The sequence below is a fragment of the Coccinella septempunctata genome, chromosome 1, assembly GCF_907165205.1.
Source record: "Coccinella septempunctata chromosome 1, icCocSept1.1, whole genome shotgun sequence".
NCBI classification, from domain to species: domain Eukaryota; kingdom Metazoa; phylum Arthropoda; class Insecta; order Coleoptera; family Coccinellidae; genus Coccinella; species Coccinella septempunctata.
In genome coordinates, this window is record NC_058189.1 from 45,177,941 (window position 1) to 45,199,639 (window position 21,699).

At 36.7% G+C, this 21,699-nt stretch overlaps 1 protein-coding gene across 1 annotated transcript; it reads right to left on the minus strand.

Annotated features, from left to right (window-relative positions):
• Nucleotides 1–14,420: 14,420 nt before the first annotated feature.
• Nucleotides 14,421–18,554, minus strand: LOC123318347 (chymotrypsin inhibitor-like). Its single transcript, XM_044904957.1, has 2 exons — nucleotides 18,429–18,554; nucleotides 14,421–14,654 (listed from the first exon to the last, which is right to left on the minus strand). Exons 1-2 carry the CDS (start codon nucleotides 18,490–18,492, stop codon nucleotides 14,482–14,484), a joined length of 237 nt encoding a protein of 78 aa, XP_044760892.1. The 5' UTR covers nucleotides 18,493–18,554; the 3' UTR covers nucleotides 14,421–14,481.
• Nucleotides 18,555–21,699: the final 3,145 nt, after the last annotated feature.

The window sequence follows — 21,699 nt, forward strand, 5'->3', positions numbered from 1 at the left end:
TGCTGAGTATCATTTCATTTTCAATCCAAGTATTTAACACTCCCAATGCAACAACCTGTACGACAATTATGGGTTCGAAGAAACCCTTATATATTTTATCTATATTATCAAATGGAATACTTTCATAACGTACCTTCAAAAAAAATCGTAATCAAGTGAGCTATGAAATTTTCCAGGTATTTAATCAGTGCTTTAACGTGATGCTTAGCTTCAACTCTAACACTTTTCTGATTATCATTCAAATTTCAGAAAACTATTATGTTCAGAATTTTGCAAGAATCTAAGTAGTTACTTAGAATTTTCTAGAGGTTTTTTTTATTGAATTCAAAAATCTAGATTTTTATCCCAGATTTTCCGAAATGGTACCTATATTTCGAAATGTGATGCATCACATGTCCACTGTTAGGATATTTATCTGATCGGATTGAATTATTCTGATTCATAACGAGCATTGTTCAAAACCTCAATAATATAAAGAGTCAATCCTGATAAACTTTACATATTGCATATTAGAGTATAATAGCTGAGATTGAGCAGATTCCAATAATACCCCACATGATGGGGTTTACTGTTTTACACCGTTCGTTTTACTGATACAGGGCTATTTCCAATCTTGGGTAATTCTTTCAAATTGTTCCGTCTGACGAGTGAATCATCAGAAATTCATGAAATTTGGTAAATATGATGACTACATCGATCTCTAAATATGTAGATAAGGTGAGAGGTTTTCGATTTCCAGGGCCGGACCTGAATTATCAAACATTTTCAGATATCATGATCAAAATCCCTGTATATAGAAAAATTGAAAATCTGATATGCTAGTTGAAACTACACTATACAGGGTTGGGATAAAATTTGGCACCAAATTAATATCTTTGAAACAAAACGGGCGATATTTTTGAAATTTGGCAGCTGAGTGTAATGGACCACAATGCATCTGATGAGCATGTTTTCATTAATGAGATACTTCCGGTTTAACCGGAAATCGGAAATGACAAACCTTTTTGTTATTTAAATGGGACACCCTGTATATTTCTGCAAATTCTGAAAGTGCACCTTGTTTCGGATCTGTCCATATCGGGTTCCATGTAAAAATTATCTGTAAAAAGAAGAAATTCAGTCTTTTTGTACATTTGAGAAAAAATCCATTCAAATAAATAAATCGCTGTTATTTGTATCAATAGTGAGAAATAAAACGAAATACTTTGTATTAGATAACTCTTTCTGCTTTTCATGACGTATCTTTTATGATAATCTATAAAAAGAAGAAATACATGGCTTTTACTAGTAGAAAAAATTTATTGAAAATAATTAAAAAAAATCATTTCAAATGTTCGAAGTGCTTGCCATTCACCTCCTGACAATAAATTTCAAAATAACCGTCCGTTCCATTTTGAATATATTAATTAGGTGCCAAACTTTATCCCAACCCTGTATATCTTTCAATACGGTCTCATAAAATTTCATGGCAAACCAACAAATTCTGAGGAAAATAATATTCAATACATAAGGTACTCGTGGGTCCGAAACATTTGCCATATCAATATCCTGAATGAATAGGTAAATAATGTGGAGTATGCCTGAGATTTTATTGCCTTTTTTATTATGCTGTGATTTCTCCATATTTTCGTGTATAAACTAAGCAGTAAATAAAGTGGGATAGCTGAAAAATCGCCTAAGTTTGACCAGTTATACTTTCCATATCACTTTGATAATGTTTGATTTTGAACCCAAGATGCAAAGCCTTATACTTCGCCTATATGTCACTCTGACAGGTTAATTTTTTATTCGATCTTTTCTTGTTGTACAGGGTGAGCATGTAACGCAGCTAAAAGTATTTCAGCCAAGAAATTTGGGAATAGTAGAGCTTTCAAAAAAGTTTTTTTGATGCAGCGTGGATTGTTAGGTCAACACTTCGGGAAATCTTTGCCACTTATCGGATACAATGCGCTGCTATGGAAATATCGCCATATTATGAAGTAATCTTTTTTCTTGGAATTTTTCCCATAACTTCGACATTTCTTTGATGATGTTGGACAATCCTTAGTCTTGGTCGAAGGTATTTTTTTTCAAGATCTTCTTTTTATACATGTTGAGAATATAAGGAAGCGAAAATTTTACATCTTCATATGTAGGTATATCTTCGAATAATCGAGTATATCACAACTTTTATGAGACCACACAATCCGTTACTGTTAAGATGTCATCGATGATTATGTTGGGTGAATTGTTAGGTCATTAGGTACCTCATTTTTTCGATATATTGGGTTGCTTTGGAAATAACGCCATTTTATGAAATTACTTTCTCCTCCGGAAATTCGTATTTTTTGAAGAACAATAGCAGAGTTTGAGTGTGAACTGCATCAAAAAATACTTTGTTGATCGAAAGCAGTGGCATGCATATGAGGTATACTTCATTCAGATTTATTTTAGAAGTCCTTTGACCATGAAATAATTTTCTCAAGTTTTTGTAACTAGAACGGAGTAAGGTTGGCACTCATGAAATGTCGTTAATGTCATAACGCCGTTGCCACAACTAATATCAATTTTCATTACGAAAATGCCGAAAGTGATTGAAAAAAGAGACAGGGTTTCAGGAAGTGCTATTTAGAAATCAGGTCCGCTCATTCGAATAGTTATACCATGATATTCTAAAATCCACAATACGTCAGACGGTAGCGAACATATTCAATGTAAGAGAATTTATATAGATAATGTTTCATCTGGATCTAAACGACTTATATTTCAGCTGAATATTTCCACAATCAGAAACATTGTGAAAGAAGAGGATGACAAAGAATAACCTTCTATTGGGAGACCCAAGAAAGTGGTGGCATTTGAGAAATTTTATGTTTGAGTGAATCAATGCGAAAAGTTTACTACAGGATTTTCGATGAATGTCATCGTAGAATGAGTTCCCGAAAATTGATTTTTCTATTTTTCATTTGACTTGTCCTATACATTGTAAATGTCTTAAGGTACCAATAAATACCAAATTATTATTATTATATCAATGTATTAAGATGAACAGCCACAAATGAGCGCCAATTGTTCTGTTTATTGTTTATTCGTGTGAAATTTTTGTTCGAAGGTGAAGTTCACCTTTAAGTCCTTCTACTTATTTTGATGCAAGATGATTTTTGTTGAAGAATTTAACATTCTTGTAATTATCTGGTAATTCCTTCGTGGGTATCTCCCAACCACTGCATCATATGCATTTCATCTTCGGGTTAATATTTTTGAAATCTACAACTGATGTAACGTATTCAAACTTTAGCCAAAGAAGATAACGAAGATTAACTCTCCTCAAGCTAATGCATATTATGATATTATAATGATCAGTTTGTATAAACTACTATTAGGTTCGTCACATATTTTCCGAAGAGATTCAACATTGTGATAAAATACTTTTACGTAGAACGGGCAACATAGCGTTGATTTAAAACCCAAAAATGTTTCGACAAGCGTCATAACCCCACATTTTTCTACTATACAGAGTGAAATGTGTCAAATTTCCATGGCCAACCGGCTGCTAAAATAAAAGTCAATGGAGTATAGATACATATGTGATGTTAAATTGAAAATGAATGTTATTTGAAATTATCAACCGTTTTGTTTAGAGATACATTTTGAAAAAAGCTACAAATGAAATGAGTTTGTTCATAGGCGTTTAAATTAGAATTTAGTGAAAATAGCTTATATTCACACCCTGTGAAACGAGAAGAGATTGAAACAAAAATTACACTGTGCCAATGGCATATGATGATTCTTCATTAATCCCTCCGACATCACAAATAAGAATGTATAGGACTGGTCAAATGAAATAAGTTTCCAGTGAAAGAAGATGAATACAACAAATCAATAATAAATATGTAGGGTATACTCGTACCACAAAATAATCGAATAAAATTGGGCGAAATGACCATCTACTAAATATTCCGTTATAGTAAGATGTGGAAGCTTGTTAAGGTGGATACAGTCCTATGTTCTGAATAGATCCCAATTTGTCTGCGTGAATGAGCAAAACTCGAGAATTTTTCCGAATGGATCAGGTGTTCCTCAGGGATCTCATCTGGGACCCTTGTTATTCATAATTTACTTGAACAATATTTCTTACTGCTTTCGCTATGCTAAGTTCCTATTATACGCCGATGATCTCAAAATATTTCTGAGTATAAGGAGATTCGAAGACTGCATTAAGCTTCAGGAGGATTTAGACAGGGTTTATGAATACTGCTGTCAAAACTTTCTATATTTAAATTTCGAGAAATGTTTCAAAATATCTTTCACTAGGAACGTTAATACCTTTGCATTCGATTACACCTTTGATCAGGTGATTGTAAAGCAAGTGGATGTTATTAAAGATCTGGGAGTACATCTGGACTCGAAGTTAACATTCGACGTACATATTAACGGAGTTATCGAGTCATCGAATAAAATGCTCGGGTTTACTCTTAGGCATGGAAAGTTGTTCAGGAAAAATGAAACTCTACTAACCCTTTATTATTCATTTGTTTTCAATAGGCTTAACTTTGCAACGTCAATATGGAGTCCAAAGTATAGATGTTATGTGAACAGATTAGAAAGTGTACAGCATAAGTTTCTGAGGTTCTTGTCTTTCAGAAGTAGAATTCAAATTGTTGATCATGATTACACCGAAATTCAACAAAGCTTTGGAATATTGAGATTGGAAAATCGAAGAAGATTAAACGATATGTGTATGCTTTTCAAAATAGTTAATGGTTTACTTTATGTCCCGAAAATTCTCGAATCTATCGATTTTAGAGTTCCCGAGAGAAGGCTAAGGTCCCGTGAATTGTTCGCTATTCCATACCGTAGAATTAATATTACTCAAAATTCTCCACTCTGTAGAATGCTATCAACATTTAACTTATATTCCTGTGGTGTTGATATTTTCAATATAAAACTCCATCAATTGAAGAAATTTCTGAAGTTGAAGTTGCCCTACGTTTCTTAGTTTTCTCATCTCTTTTAGATTCATATTATGTTTCGTTTTCAGTTTATAGAATAGTGTAAATTTTCATTTCAATGATTTGTTATTTTGTATGATATATGTATTGTTAAACTGTTAATGCTGTATTGGGTGTTACCACCTGTTTGTATTCCTATTTGTCTTAAATAAATAAATAAATAAATAAATAAGGTTTTTCAATTTATATGTTTTATGGTATTCTTGAATTTTAACTCATTCAATTTCTTGATTTTGTCCGGTAGACGATTGAAAATTTTAATGCCCAAATAAGATGGGGAAAGTTCAAATTTCGTCTTATGTTGAGGTAGACACAATAATGTTTCAGAGTTTCTCGTACAATAACTGTCGTAGTTGGACAGTCTAACAAATTTTCTAAGATTTCTGGTTGTATTCTGCTTTTCATTCGTAAGTTACGAATCTGTAGCGTACGATAGACCTGTAAGTTTCAGATTGACACCATTGACAGATTCGTAAATAATGGAATTCTGGAAATGTTTCTGTCACTATCTCATTGACAGTGTCACTTTTGAACTACTTATCGCAAATAGTTACGGATTCCTGTAAGCTACAGACCACTGAAAACCGTCCAGAATTGCAATTCTCCTGTAAACTTATGAAAAGTTACAGATTGGCTTACAGATGAAAGCACAATACCATCACTAGTCTCATAAACAACAGACATTTGTATATATATATAAATACAAGGCAGCATCAAAATCAGTCGAAATGTGATACCTACTGGATGAAGAGCAGTCTGCAGGAGGAAAGTGGTCTGATATTGAAAATCAGAAGTATATAACCTTTTTGGGTCAAAAATACCCTGTTAACCTCCCCATTAAAAGATGTTGAATTGAAAATGAATGTGAACCAAACAGTAGTACACATCCAGAATTGATTGCAGCTCTCTCTTTTCATAGCAGAATAGGTTGTATTCAGCTTTTTACTCGATACATGAATCAATGTGTTCACACCATCTAAAAGTGCTGCCAAGAACTTCACTTTTTCAGAAGAAGAAATCTTCACGTCTCCGAACTGGAGGGTCAATGGAAGCGTTCCCCTGATTCCAAAAGAAATTAAGTTTGTTTTTCTAAATTTACGTGCGTCAGCATCACACCACTCCATGAAGCTTCTTATTAGTCTGCTACAGCACGAAAGAAGTTCATTAATATTTTCAGATGCCATAACAATGGAAGTGTCATCAGCAAATAGTATCAATTTGATTAATTCAAAACAATGAGAAGTTCAGGTGAATCATTCACTAATAATATAAACAAAAGAGGCCCTAATACCGATCCTTGAGGAACACCGATATCGAAACTATAATCGATTTCAATCGAATAACCTGTAATAACCGCGGTTATTGCTGGTTTTGCCCTTGGTTATCGCCTTTCACAACTTCTAACCTCACTTCAATAACCGGAAGTTTAACCCAGCTATCGAGTATGGTTATCTCCGGTTATCTGCGGTTCAAAATGATGACGTTGAAGGGCTAGTTCAATAATTATTTTTCGATAATTTCGGAAATATTACTGAGTATTGAAAGTGGTCTGTTGTTAATTATTTGATTTACATCATTCATTCATTCATTCATTCATTGCTGTATCCCGTTACCGGGAATAAATCTACAAAAAGAAGAAAAAAAAATAAATAAATTTGAACAGACTTGTAACTTCTCAGTGCTAGTTGCGACTGTGTGCCCTCCTGTGACTAAAGAGACCCAACCGTGACCTGCAGATCCTTCCACACTCAGGGCATGGATAGTCTCCAACCAGATCTGGCCGCCGCTGTATCCTTCTCGATTCTCCATTATAACTGTGGACCAAAGACCTCCACTGTGACCTGTCTAACGCTAGTTGTTCCCAGTTATGATTAGCATTAACTGATTTTAGGGATTGATGTAGTGTATCCTTAAACCGCTTATACTGGCCTCCTGGTTTCCGGGCTCCCTCAGTGATTTCGCCGTATAGAGCTATTTTGGGGAGTCTTGTGTCCTGCATCCTCAGAATGTGGCCGCTCCATCTGAGTCGGGCCCTCGTTACTTGAGTCTCAATTGTTGTACAACTCGCGCGCTGCAAGACTTCTGCATTCGAAACTTTGTGGAACCATCTGATGTGCATTATCTGTCATTAGATGACGTTGCTGCGTCTGTTCAAGCTGTCTAATATGTCGCCTGTAGGGAGTCCAGCTTTCGCTTCCGTAAAGAAGCGTTGGGAGGACCACTGCTCTGTAAACAGCTGTCTTGGTCTTCAGATTGAGGTCGTGATTTTGGAACACTCTGTCTTTCAGCTTCCAGAATGCCCGTGATGCCGAATTGATACGGTTGTGTATTTCCGTGTCAAGGTTAGCCCTAGTATTTATGAAGCTTCCCAAGTATTTGAACTGCTCGACCTGTTCTAGAGTTTCATTGTCCAGGCTGATATCTGTTTGAAGGCTTTCTGGCGGACTTACCAGGATTTTGGTCTTGTCAATATTGAGTCTAAGGCCTAAAGCTTCGTATATATGTTTATAGGTGTCCATCATTATCTGTAGATCCTCTGAGCTGCTAGCGATGAGTGAACAGTCGTCTGCATATTGAAGTTCCGTGATAAACTTGGTACGGGTTTTTGCTCTGAGGCGCTTCAGGTTAAACAGGCCTCCATCAAATCTGAATCTTATCCCAACACCTCTTACGGGCATGCTCATGTCAGCAATTATCGATACAGCTATGGCGAAAATATTGAACAGTAAAGGCGCTAATACGCAGCCTTGTTTTATTCCAGAGTTGGTTGAGAAATGGTCGGTTGTAGAGCCATTATGCTGTATTCTAGCGGTGTTGTTGGTATAAAGGCTTTTACACACTGCTAGGAATTTTTCGGGTACTCCAAGACGTGCCATGATTTTCCATAGCGCTCTCCGATTCACCGAGTCGAATGCCTTGCTTAAATCGATGAAGGCTGTATAAATCCTTGATTGTTGTTCACGGGCCTTTTCTTGTAGCTGTCGCAGTGTAAAAATTAGGTCCACCGTACCTCGATTTGGTCGAAAGCCGCACTGGGATTCAGGTAAAAGCTTCTCTAAGAGTGGAACCAGACGATTAGCCATAATCTTCGAGAGAATTTTACCGGCCACATTAAGCAACGATATGCCCCTGTAATTGTTGCAATTCGACGTATCGCCTTTGTTCTTATAGAGGTTGATAACTAAAGCGTCTCTGAAGTCTTGTGGCACATCTCCCTGTTCCCAGATCTTGCGGAATAGTATTAGGAGACTATTGACAATGTCCTCATCCAAGGCTTTGAATATCTCCGCCGGAATGCCGTCTAGACCAGGTGACTTATCATTTTTCATATTTTTAATCGCGCTTATGATTTCCGACGTTGCGATTTCGTCATCAAGCGATGTCATCGGACTATACGCGGGGAGCAGGTCTAAAATGGATAAATCCGAGTCGTTATTTTGATTCAAGACCTGTGAGTAATGCTCCTTCCATCTTTCGAGAATTTTTCTATCATCAGTTAGAATAGCTCCATGAGCATCTTTTATAGGAAAGCTAGTTTTTCTGCTTGGACCGTAAACAGTTTTAATAGCTTCGAAAAAACGCCTGTAGTCATGGTTATCGGCGTAAGCTTGTATTTCCCTAGCTTTTTCTTTCCACCAGCTGTCCTTGATTTTTCTTATTTCTTGACGGACCTCGCGTTTTATGTTTATGAAACCTATTTGGGCTGCAACATCGCCAGGCTTGTTAATTGCGGTTTTCATCGCTTTGTGTTTTGCGTCCAAAAGGGGTGCGATATAAGTTTCGCTGTCGGCAAACCAGTCTGGGGATTTTCGGGAGCTTTCTGTGCCCAGTATTTCTTTCGCTGTATTTGTAAGGGATGACTTGAAACGGAGCCAATGAGTCTCAATGTCGTCGTTATAATCCGGTGGTGTTAGGCTATCTTTGACGGCAGCTGTGAATCTGTCCTTTGTAGAAGGGTTTTGTAGTTTGGATATTTGAAGGCGCTCTCTTAGATACTTCGGCTTGCGTTGGTATTTTGGGCGCATTGAGATTTTCATTCTCGAGATTACCAGCCTATGATCAGTCCAGCACTCCAGATCTGCTCTGGGTTTAGTGACCAACACCTCTTTCAGATCTTTCCTTCTCACGATCACATAGTCGAGGGTATGCCAATGCCCTGAGCGCGGGTGGCGCCAGGTCCCCCTTGAATTGGGTCTCGTAATAAAATAGGTGTTCGTTATACACAGATTGTGTTCTGCACAAAGAGCCAGCAGACGTTCTCCATTCGAATTGATGCTGTCTGTGCCGTGTTTCCCTATTATTCCCGGCCATAGTTCTGAGTCTTGACCTTTGCCCACTCTAGCGTTGAAGTCTCCAAGGAGAATAATTCGTTCCCGTTTTGGGATTTTACTTAATGTAGCAACGAGTGTTTCGTAAAAAGTGTCCTTTAAGTTGTCAGAGGAGTTCAAAGTGGGTGCGTATACTGCAATGATGTTCACAAACGTGTTATTCGCTGCAGGAAAACGTAGGGTCATTAAACGTTCTGAGATACCAACTGGATTTTCGGTAAGTTTGGCGGCCAGGTCGTTTCTAATGGCAAAGCCTACGCCATGTTGTCTGATTTCGCCTTCCGGCAAGCCTTTCCAGAAAAAAGTATACGTTTGTTCTCCCAAGCTACCTTCGTCCGAAAAGCGTGTTTCGCTTAAAGCAACTATTGCAATGGATGTTCGTTGCAGTTCCTTATCGATTAGGGCAGTACGCCTCTCTGGTCGGTCGGCCTTGGGGTTGTCTAGCAAGGTTCTGACGTTCCATGCTGCAAAAGCTATGTGCTTTTCATTGGTGTTTGTTCGATGATTCACTCGCTCAGGCACCCTCCCCCGGAGATCCGAATGGGAGGGTATTTTACCTCCGGATACGAATTTTGTCCTGTTCGACTGATCCATCTTTTTGTAGGAGCTGCGTTAGAAGGTGTTCAAAAGCTGCACTGGTAACGCTGTCAGTGCAACTTTGGTTGCGGCTACGACTAGATTATCTTGTGGCACAGGCATCCTGAGACGACAAGGTCTGATACGTAACTTGAGCAACGCAGAGAGCCATTTCCTGCTCAAGCCAATGTTTAGGCTACGTAATTGTGGGAAACAGAGTTATACCGCTCATGTTCGGTCGCCAGAGCCTCGTTCGTAAGAACAGGGTGCACCGCGAGTAGGTGAGGATGGCATTTGAGAGGAGAGGCTATAAAACGCATCCTTTCCCCTTACACCCTTCACATCATTACCTTTGTGTACAGGAATAACGGTGCTTATCTTAAGTGAAAATGGAAAAATGCCAGTTGATATTGATAAATTTATCAGGTGAGCAAGATGACTTGCAATGTATACTGCAGAGACTTTCAATATTCCTGAAGAGATACAGTCGGTACCAGTGCTTTTTTGTTCTTTAATTCTAATTAATAGAAGTAAAAGGTGTGAACACAGATTTAGATGAATTTAGAGGATAACCTTTAGTATCTTTCCAAAAAACTATGATGAGATTGATGGTATCGGTCAAGGAACAAAAACAAAGAATACTATTCCTTCACCAACGTTAAGGCTCCTTTATTCGGCCTTCTTCGGGCTAAAATCGAGAAAAGTCATAAATAAGAATACAATATAGGTGCATATAAAAAAATACATTGATAATATATGAACAGGAAACAAGGAAACATTAAAATAAACAAATAATTATTTTCAGAATGTGAACAGACAAATACAATCATGAAAAATACTAAAACTGGCAATTACAAAACTTACCATCGGAATACAAGAAAATTAAAAATTGAATCATTCCGTTACAGAAAATCGTCGTTAACGTAAAAATAGGTGTACACAACAATGAGTAAAACCATCGATGTACATGGAATCAACGCGGACACAAGAATGAAGACATCCAAGAGTAACAACTGAACACAGAAAACACAAAAACAACACCCACACATGACAAACGAAACACGAAATCAACGTTCGAATCTACAGTGGCGGATCCGACGAGCATGAACGATTATACGTTTTAATTGAATTTTTTGGATTGAGTTAGAATAAACAACACTCAAGGTGCCAACATCAGAACGGAAATTTACAGCATTAGGATGTCTATCAATAAAGATCATCTCATTGAACACTCGCCTTAACCAATTAGACTCCCGATTCACAACGTGGACATTCCCGAAATCAAAACTATGCCCAGATGATAGGGCATGCTTTATGTTAGAGGGTTGTCAGAGAAGATGAAGGGCATCATGAGATGGGGCGAAAATCAGGTGGTATATTATTATAAATAAAGTACGTTATTTGTTTTCCAGAGTTAAAGACAGGGATTCCAGACAGAAGTGTTCGGGGGTAGTGTACAGGATGAATTGTAAGGATTGTGATTCGTGTTATGTGAGTCAGACGGGACAATATTTGGGTAATAGAGCGGCACAGCATAGACGAGATTGTGAAAATAAAAAAGAATCAACTGGGCATAGTTTTGATTTTGAGAATGACCACGATTTAAATCGGGAGTCTAAATGGTTTAGGCGAATGTTCAATGAGATGATAGAGAGATATGGAAGCATCCTTAACGTCATGCGGTAATAACGTCAAGCGCTAATAACGTTACGACGCATGCGTATTTCCATTTTCAGAATAGCGGGCGGTATTAACGTTACCGCATGCCGTAATTTACGGGTGGATAACGTTGAACGTTATCGTAATTTACGTTGTTTTCTTGCCTTGCGCATTACTATTTTTCCGTTTGTTTTGACAGAAGTAGGTTATGTTATGAAAAAGGGGCCTCTTAATCGACATTGAATCGAATTTTTTATAAGAACAGAAGAGACTGAGTTCCTCAAGAATAATCTAATAACCAAAGGTAAAAGTGTATATCTTCAATTAATGGGTCACATGAAAGGAAGAGTCGAATGAAAATAGAAATTTTCATCCTAGTGTTTAATTCTGAGTACCTATTTCAATCCCATATTGTTGATTATGAACTATGTAACTTGTTTTCAATAGGAAATAAAAGGGTTCAATTCGAGATTTTTTTATTAAGACTCATAAAAGTAGAAACATCTAGATTGGATATATGGCTTATAGGTTAATGGCAGCAAAGCAGTACACAAATAATTCTACGTTATCTCTACATATCCTCCAGATGATATTCCAATTTTTTCTTAGTAACTATAGTGGCCACTTAAAGGTTCATCATATTTTAAAATCATGAAAGCATCACTGTGAACAGGTATTTTTCAATACAGTTTAATCCACCCCCACAAACAAAAATTCCTGTAGATATACATCCATATAAACGCACGTTATTCACAAAAACAGCATAAAATCAACCCAAAATGCATAACCTAATAACCTATCGACAACAAACTTTGACATTTACCGATCATCTGTTGCTTACGCTAATAACGTAAATTCGTATCTTCCATACGACTAAAATCTGAGCCAGATAGCGCAAGACGTTATTCCATTACCGCATGACGTTATTAACGTACGTTCGGGTTATACGCTTCTTCCATATCTCTCTGATCTTTATTAATAGACATCCTAATGCCGTTAATTTCCGTTCTGATGTAGGCACCTTGAGTGTTGTTTATTTTAACTTAATCCAAAAAATTCAGTTAAAACGTAATCGTTAATGCTCGTCGGATACGCCACTGTACATTCAAACGTTGATTTCGTGTTTCGTTTGTCAGGTGTGGGTTTTGTTTTTGTGTTTTCTGTGTTGAGTTCTTACTGTTGGATGTCTTCATTCTTGTGTTGACCGCGTTGATTACATGTACATCGATGGTTTTACTCCTTGTTATAGACTCAGAACAGAGTCAAGACTCAAGAGACATGACTCCGATTTACATTTTTCCTACCAGTTTCTTGGTTCACAATACCTACCTATTCTAGATACTCTTGTTTCTGTTGACTGAATTTTAAATTATGTACGCATAAAAGTTGGATTTAGTTAGTTTTAATAGATTATTATGGTAATACTTCTTGAATTTTTTATTATTATTAAGTCCCAAAAGAATGTCTAGACTTCAATTCAGAATGCAACCAATGTGAATTTTTTAAATGAAGACTTGCCTGCTTAACTGATGTCACCCTGTTTTTACTCTGCGCCTGGCAGTTAAATTTTACCCAATCAAAAGGCTAAATAATTGAATAAAAACTGCCTCAATCGCGCAATCTTGACACATGTGATTTACGACGAAATTGCGCTTGCTTTGAATAGCCGCTTGTCCAAAGGAGCTTGTTTCTATGCCGGAGTACTCAATAGTTTTCATAGATGGCGAGATTTATAAAATAAAGAAAATCTGGAATAACTCAAAAATCAATAATGATATGAAACTTATTCCAAAAATAGTGCGTTTATCAAGGTTATGACCGATATGGAAAGGATATGGCCTAAGGTATAGTGAAAATCAACCCTACGGGTTTGTCTATCAAAAAATCCAGTCCCGAGTGAGGTCATTAAATTCAGGACTGATATTCGGTCCCGAATTCAACGATGCACTGCGCTGGTCCAATGAAATTATTAAGCAGCGAAAGGAGTAGCAAAAAAATCAATTTTCAGTACAAATCATAAGCTTATACCCAGTCAAATGGAAACAATGATTCATATTTCAATCGTGCATGTAGTTAAAGATAAATATGTTGTTGAAGTATATCTCATTTCCAAATCGTCACATTTGTAAAGAGATAAAAGAGCAATCTTGAAATGAAACATCTAAGGTGAACATTTTAAACAGAACCACTACCTTTACCTTTTTGGCTAAATTTTCATACACTTAAAATAAAAATACATTTTATTGAGGAGCCGCAATATTGTATCAATATTTCGTATAAAATATCATACATTTCACAAATATATTTGGCAGCTTCCTTTCTCGATTCAATTTTTTTAGTCAAGAATGGCCGTAAGGAAGAGGTTCACTTCTGAATCAAAAATTACGCCTGGAAATTCCTCTGTATCAATTTACACTAAGCTTTTTCACTAGTTTGAATTGCATACTTTGCTACACATTCCATTCTCAAATTCCAACATAGTATTTTCTCCTGTCTTTTCAATCTAGATTCAGAAAAAGCCCACACTATTTTTTGATAAAGAATCACTCCTTGAATTTTGTCGCAACTATTCATCAATAATATTATACGATTCGCGAACATAACCTCAAAACCCTTTTACATTTGAATTCGTCAGTCGGGACTGGAAACAGATCCTGAGTCGGGACTCTAGTGACAGCCATTTTCTTTCCAAACATTACCTACTTGTTCTGTTTGTTCCATTTGCTCTTCCAAAGCAGCATTTACATCGTACACCAAAAATTTGTTCGTTTCGTTGATAACCTCAGAATATGATAAGAATGTGGTATCTGAATGCTGTCAGAAAAGAATGAAAGGATTCTTGTAGTATTTGAAATAATAGGCCAACTCATTTTTCGACGCAGGTTAGTTTATTAATTCTAATCGAACAATGAAGACTTAGTTTTATCTCATGGACATATTCGAACACATTTTCCTGATATTTCGTCTCTGATGAAACCGGGCATACAGAAGCAATTAATCTCACATCTACGAATGCAAATCTTCGTTGGTGGCCTTTGACATGTAGGGAAGCATGCTGAACCACAACTGTCGAAGAATTCGTTCGGTGGGCAGACGAAATCTGAAGAAATCAATTAAATGAATTTACCTCACAACAAAAGTAGGTTATGCAGAAATGTGAAAATATTTATTCCTATAAGTATGTGTTCATATACAATATGCTTTGGCACAGGCCAAAGCATTGTGCTTAGTTTTCGTGAAAGCACTTAAAGCTCTTTTGTGCTCCCGAGCACTTTTCAAAACAGTGCTTAGTGCTTAGAAATTCGAGCACTTTATCGAAAGGCTTAGTGCTCAGTAATCCCTAAAGTGCTCGCGATTACTTCTAGGGGTTACTAAGTACTAAGCCCTTCGGAAATCTTGTCGAAACACGAATAAGCGATCGATGCGTTGTCACTTTATGAGCATGTAGTACACCACAGATATAAATGAACGAAAGGGGTAAGTCTTATTTAAGTGATCAAAATCAATTACGTCCGTTAAAAAGGTAGAGAGATAGGGTAGACGTAGGTTAAGGGTCCATTTTGCATTTTACTCATATGATGATTCTCAGTATAGACTATGCTTACGTTTTTAATTTAAAATTTACATAAAAAAAATCGAACGAATACAGAATAAATTGCTGAAATATTTGGGTTTTAGAGGTAATTTCTCTGTTTCAAATGATGATGTCAGTTTTTATTATACGGACAGAAAACATTTTAATTTGATTTCTCTTGAAAATACAACAACAACAACAACAATTTCATTCTCAGAAATTTTCAATACAAATATACAAAAAAATGAGAAACCGTCAACAATGTAAAAAAATAAAAAAAATTATACTATAGTGTTCACATAGTAATAGTTTAAAAATTCTGAAATTGAGTAAGGTTCGATATCTATAATTAAGTTTGTGAGTTCTCTCTTGAATTTGGAGAAATTCACTTGATTCAAAATATTCTTAGGTACACTATCATAGAATTTTATACACATATACTTAGTGATTTTTTCAGTCAGTGTCCTTTTATGTATTGGAAAGAAAAAGAGTACAGTACGTCTTGCGTTATAATGATTTTTTAAATCCTCTAAATAAGGTGGATTTTTTTTTTCATAAAAAGGATGCTTTCCAGAACGTATAGTCCATAAAAGAATTCCATTCTGTCTGAAATGCCCTCAGCAAGTTTCTCTATATTTCAGAAGAAGCAAAGATCTTAAAGCGTATTTTTGAATAACAAATAATTTACCGCCATCAGAACCACTACCCCAAATCACTATTCCATAACTAAGTATAGAATCGAAACTTGAGAAATAGATGGATCTTAAAAGTTGCCTGTCTACACGTCGGGATAACACCCTTATTCTTATTATATACAGAGCACTAGAAAATAGACGTAGTATAGGCGATGTAGGTTTATTAAGTGAAATTGTAAGTGGTGAGATGCAGGTACCGGACTTATTGCAGGAAGTACACATCAATGTGTCGAATTTTAATCTAAGATATTTTGAAATTTTTCATGTTCCTTTTAGAAGGACAAATGCAACCACTGTACATCAATTAGAATGTTCCCAACCTGCAATGAGCTACGAATTGTATATGTATTTCATTGTGCTAACATTAAGCTTCAACTCAAAAAACATTTTTTGATGCAATGAGGTTTTCATTTTTGGTTTGATTTGGTGTAGAAGTTTTCGCTCATTTCGCTGATTTCTTATTTTCATCTTAAAGTAATTTGTGGATACTGTTCATGGGTGTCTGACCTGTTCCTAATGTTGAATAAATAAATGAATAAACAAATAAATAAATAAATGATTTCATTAGAGTTGAAGGCATCTGAATTTTTACTGATATCTCAAAAATATCAGATGAAAACTAGTTGTGAAGTATTGACTTGTGTAGAATTTTATGGCAATCGTTTAATTAGAAAATATGAAAATATCCTCGTTAGCCATTTGGCACATGACGCTTAAATTCTGCAAAAACTTTCAAAATCAAATAAATCAACGGATGTTATGTTTCTGAATTGATTCGACTTGATTTCGATGTTTTTATGAATGATTTCCATTTTTCGTGAACTGCATATGGATTATCAACAATACCAAAATACAATTAAGTTCAGACTAATCAAGCAGTTCGAAATTTTTTTTTCTCCGATTTCAAAATTCTTCCTTGATAAGTTACTTAAAATAGACTCAAATACACATTAACAAATATGGATTCTTATTCGAAAATATTGAGTTTTGATTAATTCGCTGGTCTTCTTGATCTTCAACGATTTTTTTTAAAGGACCCTCCCCAGCAGAAATATTCAAAAATTGTGACCTTCCTCGTTTTCAACATTTTCATCATAAGAATACCAATAACACATAAATCTTAGAGTTTTCACCCATGGTAGGGTACACTGTTGGAATTGCCACCAAATCGGCTATTTAACGATGCAATGATATACCGGGTGTGCTATTTGAAATAATTAACTAGAAAACTAATGCCGGCATATAACCGGAAGTTGCATAGGTCTAAAAATGTTTAAGGAAGAAAGCTCATTGTCGAGAACCCCAACATGAAAAATTTCAGCATAAAATTTTGATTACTACTCCGAAAACATTTGATAAACCATCGCGGTGAAACACCCTGCGAAATATAAACCTAAAATTATGAATATTTCGATCTGACTCAATCTGTTTATGAAGACAAAATTTATTTAGGTTCTTCACGTGAAATTTAATTATAATTCAATTCTGCTTGTGATATGATTGCTTACGGGTGTATGAAATACAAAGCATGAAACAAATTCACATTTCGTAAAAACCAAATTCTCTTTTCTCAATATTCAAATGAGGAGAATCGATAGGAAAAAAAGCCCATTTGTATATCATCAGATGACCACCTGCAAACTTATAAAAACACTTTCCGGCTTCCTCTGTGAAATGAAAACTGCCACAATCTTGACACGTGATATTAACGACGAAATTGCGCTTGCTTTGAGGAAGCTGCTTCAAAAGGTGTTCAAGAGATCTTGAAATCCATGCCGGAATACTCAATGGTTTTCACAGATGGCGAGATTTATAAAATAAAAAAAAATCGGGAATAACTCAAAAATCAATAATGATACACTTCAAAAGAACGAATTTGATCTTAAATAAGCCCTTAAAAAATTAAAAAATTTAAAACGTTTTCGCTAGCTTCAGGTTTCATGAAAAACTTGGCTACGCAGTTCTTCAATGGCGTAGAAGCGCCATAAATATGTGAACATCCAGTTTTATATGAATATTCGTTGAAACAGCAACCTAAACCAACCTAACCAATATTTCAGGAAAAAGTTCATGCCCTCGTAGAAGTTCGCAACTAAATGAAATTCCTACTACAAAAGCGGAAAAAGGCGGAAAATATTTTTGAAATATTATGATGCCCTCTTCCACGATTTATAGAATTCATATTTCCATTCGGTAAACAGTTCCTATACTTATGAAATCGTGAAACTGCTGTAGAGTAGAACGAAAAACTAATCATTTCGAAGAAATAATGGAAGCAGTGCTTTTTCGATTGAATACAGATTTTATAACAAAAAATCTTAATTCCAATAGTTTCTCAAAAAAGTGCTTAGTGCTCATAAAAATCGAATTACTGCCAAAAATCCCTTAGAAATCGCAAGCCTTTCGTGAAAAATTGGTGCTTAGTGCTCGAAACTCGGGAGCACTTTTTGTCAGTGCTCGGTGCCTAGTGCTCCAAGAATTTTTCTTCAGAGCTCGGCAAAGCTCTGTTCATATACTTATCAAAATAAGTTCGGCACGTTATCTACTGACGGTGTAGATTTCTGCCAGTCCGATTTATATATTATCAAAATATAACATTACTCACATGAGGTCGTCTGTTCAATACAGACGAATATAAACGCCAAGAAAATTGGGAATAAAATTCGCATTTTTAGTATCGAAGATAATCCCAAAATGATATTGAAAGTTTTATTTCAGAACTATATTGAAAATTCAAGGTAATAAACGATTTATGATGATTTCATATTTCATATTCTATAAACATAAAATAAAGGTACAATTAATTCTCCGAGGGAATTCATGGTACTTAATAATTAGTGCTTCATATGTGGCTTATGAATTTATTATTTTGTGGTTGAACACGTTACCAGAAGAGTCGCACTGAATGAAATCGGAAATTTTAAAAAGCGCGTTTTTTTTATGATTGAAGGTCAAGGTTAACTGAAATTGACAATTCTCCACATCTTCTCGTTTTATGATTAATAGAATATTATTTCATAAAGAGAATAAGATTTGGCAACTAGATGAACATTCATTGATTCATTGCTGTATCCCGTTACCGGGAATAAATCTACAAAAAGACATAAAAAAAGAACTAAGACTAAGACTAATAATTCCTTAGGGCTAATTGCGACTGTGTGCCCTCCTGTGACTGAAGAAACCCAACCGTGACCTCCTTCCACACTCCGGGCATGGATAGTCACCAACCAGATCTGGCCGCCGCTGTATTCTTCTCGAGTCTCCATTATAACTGAGCTCCACTGTGACCTGTCAAACGCTAGTTGTTCCCAGTAATGATTGGCATTAACTGTTTTTAGGGATTGATGTAGTGTATCCTTAAACCGCTCATACTGGCCTCCTGGTTTCCGGTCTCCCTCTGTTAATTCGCCATACAGAGCTATTTTGGGTCTTGCATCCTCAGAATGTGGCCGCTCCATCTGAGTCGGGCCCTCGTTATTTGAGTGTCAATTGTTGTACAACTCGCGCGTTGCAAGACTTCTGCATTCGAAACTTTGTGGAACCATCTGATGTGCATTATCTGTCTTAGATGACGTTGTTGCGTTCAAGCTGTTTAATATGTCGCCTGTAAGACGTCCAGCTTTCGCTTCCGTAAAGAAGCGTTGGGAGGACGACTGCTTTGTAAACAGCTGTCTTGGTCGTCAGATTGAGGTCGTGATTTTGAAACACTCCACTGACCTTTAGCTTCCAGAATGCCCGTGATGCCGAATTGATACGGTTGTGTATTTCCGTGTCTAGTTTAGCACTATATAGTATTAATGAAGCCTCCCAAGTATTTGAACTGCTCGACCTGTTCCAGAGTTTCATTTTTCAGGCTGATATGTATTTGAAGGCTTTCTGGCGGACTTAATAGGATTTTGGTTTCGTCGATATTGAGTCTAAGGCCTAAAGCTTCGTGTATACGTTTATAGGTGTCCATCATTATCTGTAGATCCTCTGAGCTGCTAGCGATAAGTGCGCAGTCGTCTGCATATTGAAGTTCCGTGATAATCTTTGAACGGGTTTTTGCTCTGAGGCGCTTCAGATTAAATAGGCCTCCATCAAATCTGAACGTTATTCCAACACCTCTTACAGGCATACTCATGTCAGCAATTATCGAGACAGCTATGGCGAAAACACTGATAAGTAGAGGCGCTAACACGCAGCCTTGATTTATTCCAGAGTTAGTTAAGAAATGGTCGGTTGTAGAGCCATTATGCTGTATTCTAGCGGTGTTGTTGGTATGGAGGCTTTTACACACTGCTAAGAATTTTTCGGGTACTCCAAGGCGTTCCATAATTTTCCATAGCGCTCTCCGATTCACTGAGTCGAATTCCATACTTAAATCGATGTAGGCTGAATAGATCCTTGATTGTTGTTCAGTGGCCTTCTCCTGCATCTGTCGCAGTGTGAAAATTAGGTCCACCATACGTCGAATTAGTCGAAAGCCGAACTGGGATTCGGGTAAAAGCTTTTCTAAGAGTGGAATCGGACGATTAGCCATAATCTTGGAGAGAATTTTGCCGGCCACGTTAAGCAACGATATGCCCCTGTAATTGTTGCAATTTGACGTATCGCCTTTGTTCTTATAGAGGTTGATAACTAAAGCGTCTCTGAAGTCTTGTGGCACATCTCCTTGTTCCCAGATCTTGCGGAATAGTGCTAGGAGACTATTGACAATATCTTCATCCAGGGCTTTGAATATCTCCGCTGGAACGCCGTCTAAACCTGGTGACTTATCATTTTTCATATTTTTTATCGCACTTATGATTTCCGACATTGAAATTTCGTCATCAAGCGTTGTCATCGGACCATACGCGGGGAGCTGGTCTAAAATGGATAAATCCGAGTCGCTCCTTCCATCTTTCGATAATTTTTCTATCATCACTTAGTATAACTCCATGAGCATCTCTTATAGGAAAGTAAGCTCTTCTGCTTGGACCATAAACAGTTTTAATAGCTTCAAAAAAACGCCTGTAGTCATGGTTATCCGCGTAAGCTTGAATTTCCCTAGCTTGTTCTTTCCACCAGCTATCCTTGATTTTTCTTATTTCTTGACGGACCTTGCGTTTAATGTTTAGAAGACTCTTTTGGGCTGCAACATCGCCAGGCTCGTTAATTGCCGTTCCCATCGCTTTGTGTTTTGCCTCCAAAAGGGGTGCGATATGAGTTTCGCTGTCGGCGAACCAGTCTGGGGATTTTCGGGAGCGTTCTGTGCCCAGTATTTCTTTCGCTGTATTTGTAAGAGATGTCTTGAAGCGGAGCCAATGACTCTCAATGTCGTCATTATAATCCGGTGGTGTTAGGCTATCTTTGACGGCAGCTGTGAATCTTTCTTTTGTAGTAGGGTTTTGTAGTTTGGAGATTTGAAGGCGCTCTCTTAGATACTTTGGCTTGCGTTGGTATTTTGGGAGCATTGAAATTTTCATTCTCCAGATTACCAGCCTATGATAAGTCCAGCACTCCAGATCTGCTCTAGGTTTAGTGACCAACACCTCTTTCAGATTTTTCCTTCTCACGATCACATAGTCGAGAGTATGCCAATGCCCTGAGCGCGGGTGGCGCCAGGTCCCCCTTGAATTGGGTCCCGTAATAAAATAGGTGTTCGTTATACACAGATTGTGTTCTGCACAAAGAGCCAGCAGACGCTCTCCGTTCGAAATGATGCTGTCTGTGCACAACGTAAGCAGCGGATGAATTTTTTCTTGGATGTCGTTCGTTAAATAAAGCCATTCTGTTGTTAGCGCAAAGTCGTTATTTCTAAAAAATAATTTCATGATATCCTCCCCTTCTTCTGTGGAATACACCATTCTAATTCTAATACAAATTTACAATGGCTTCGATACCTTTGTAACGTT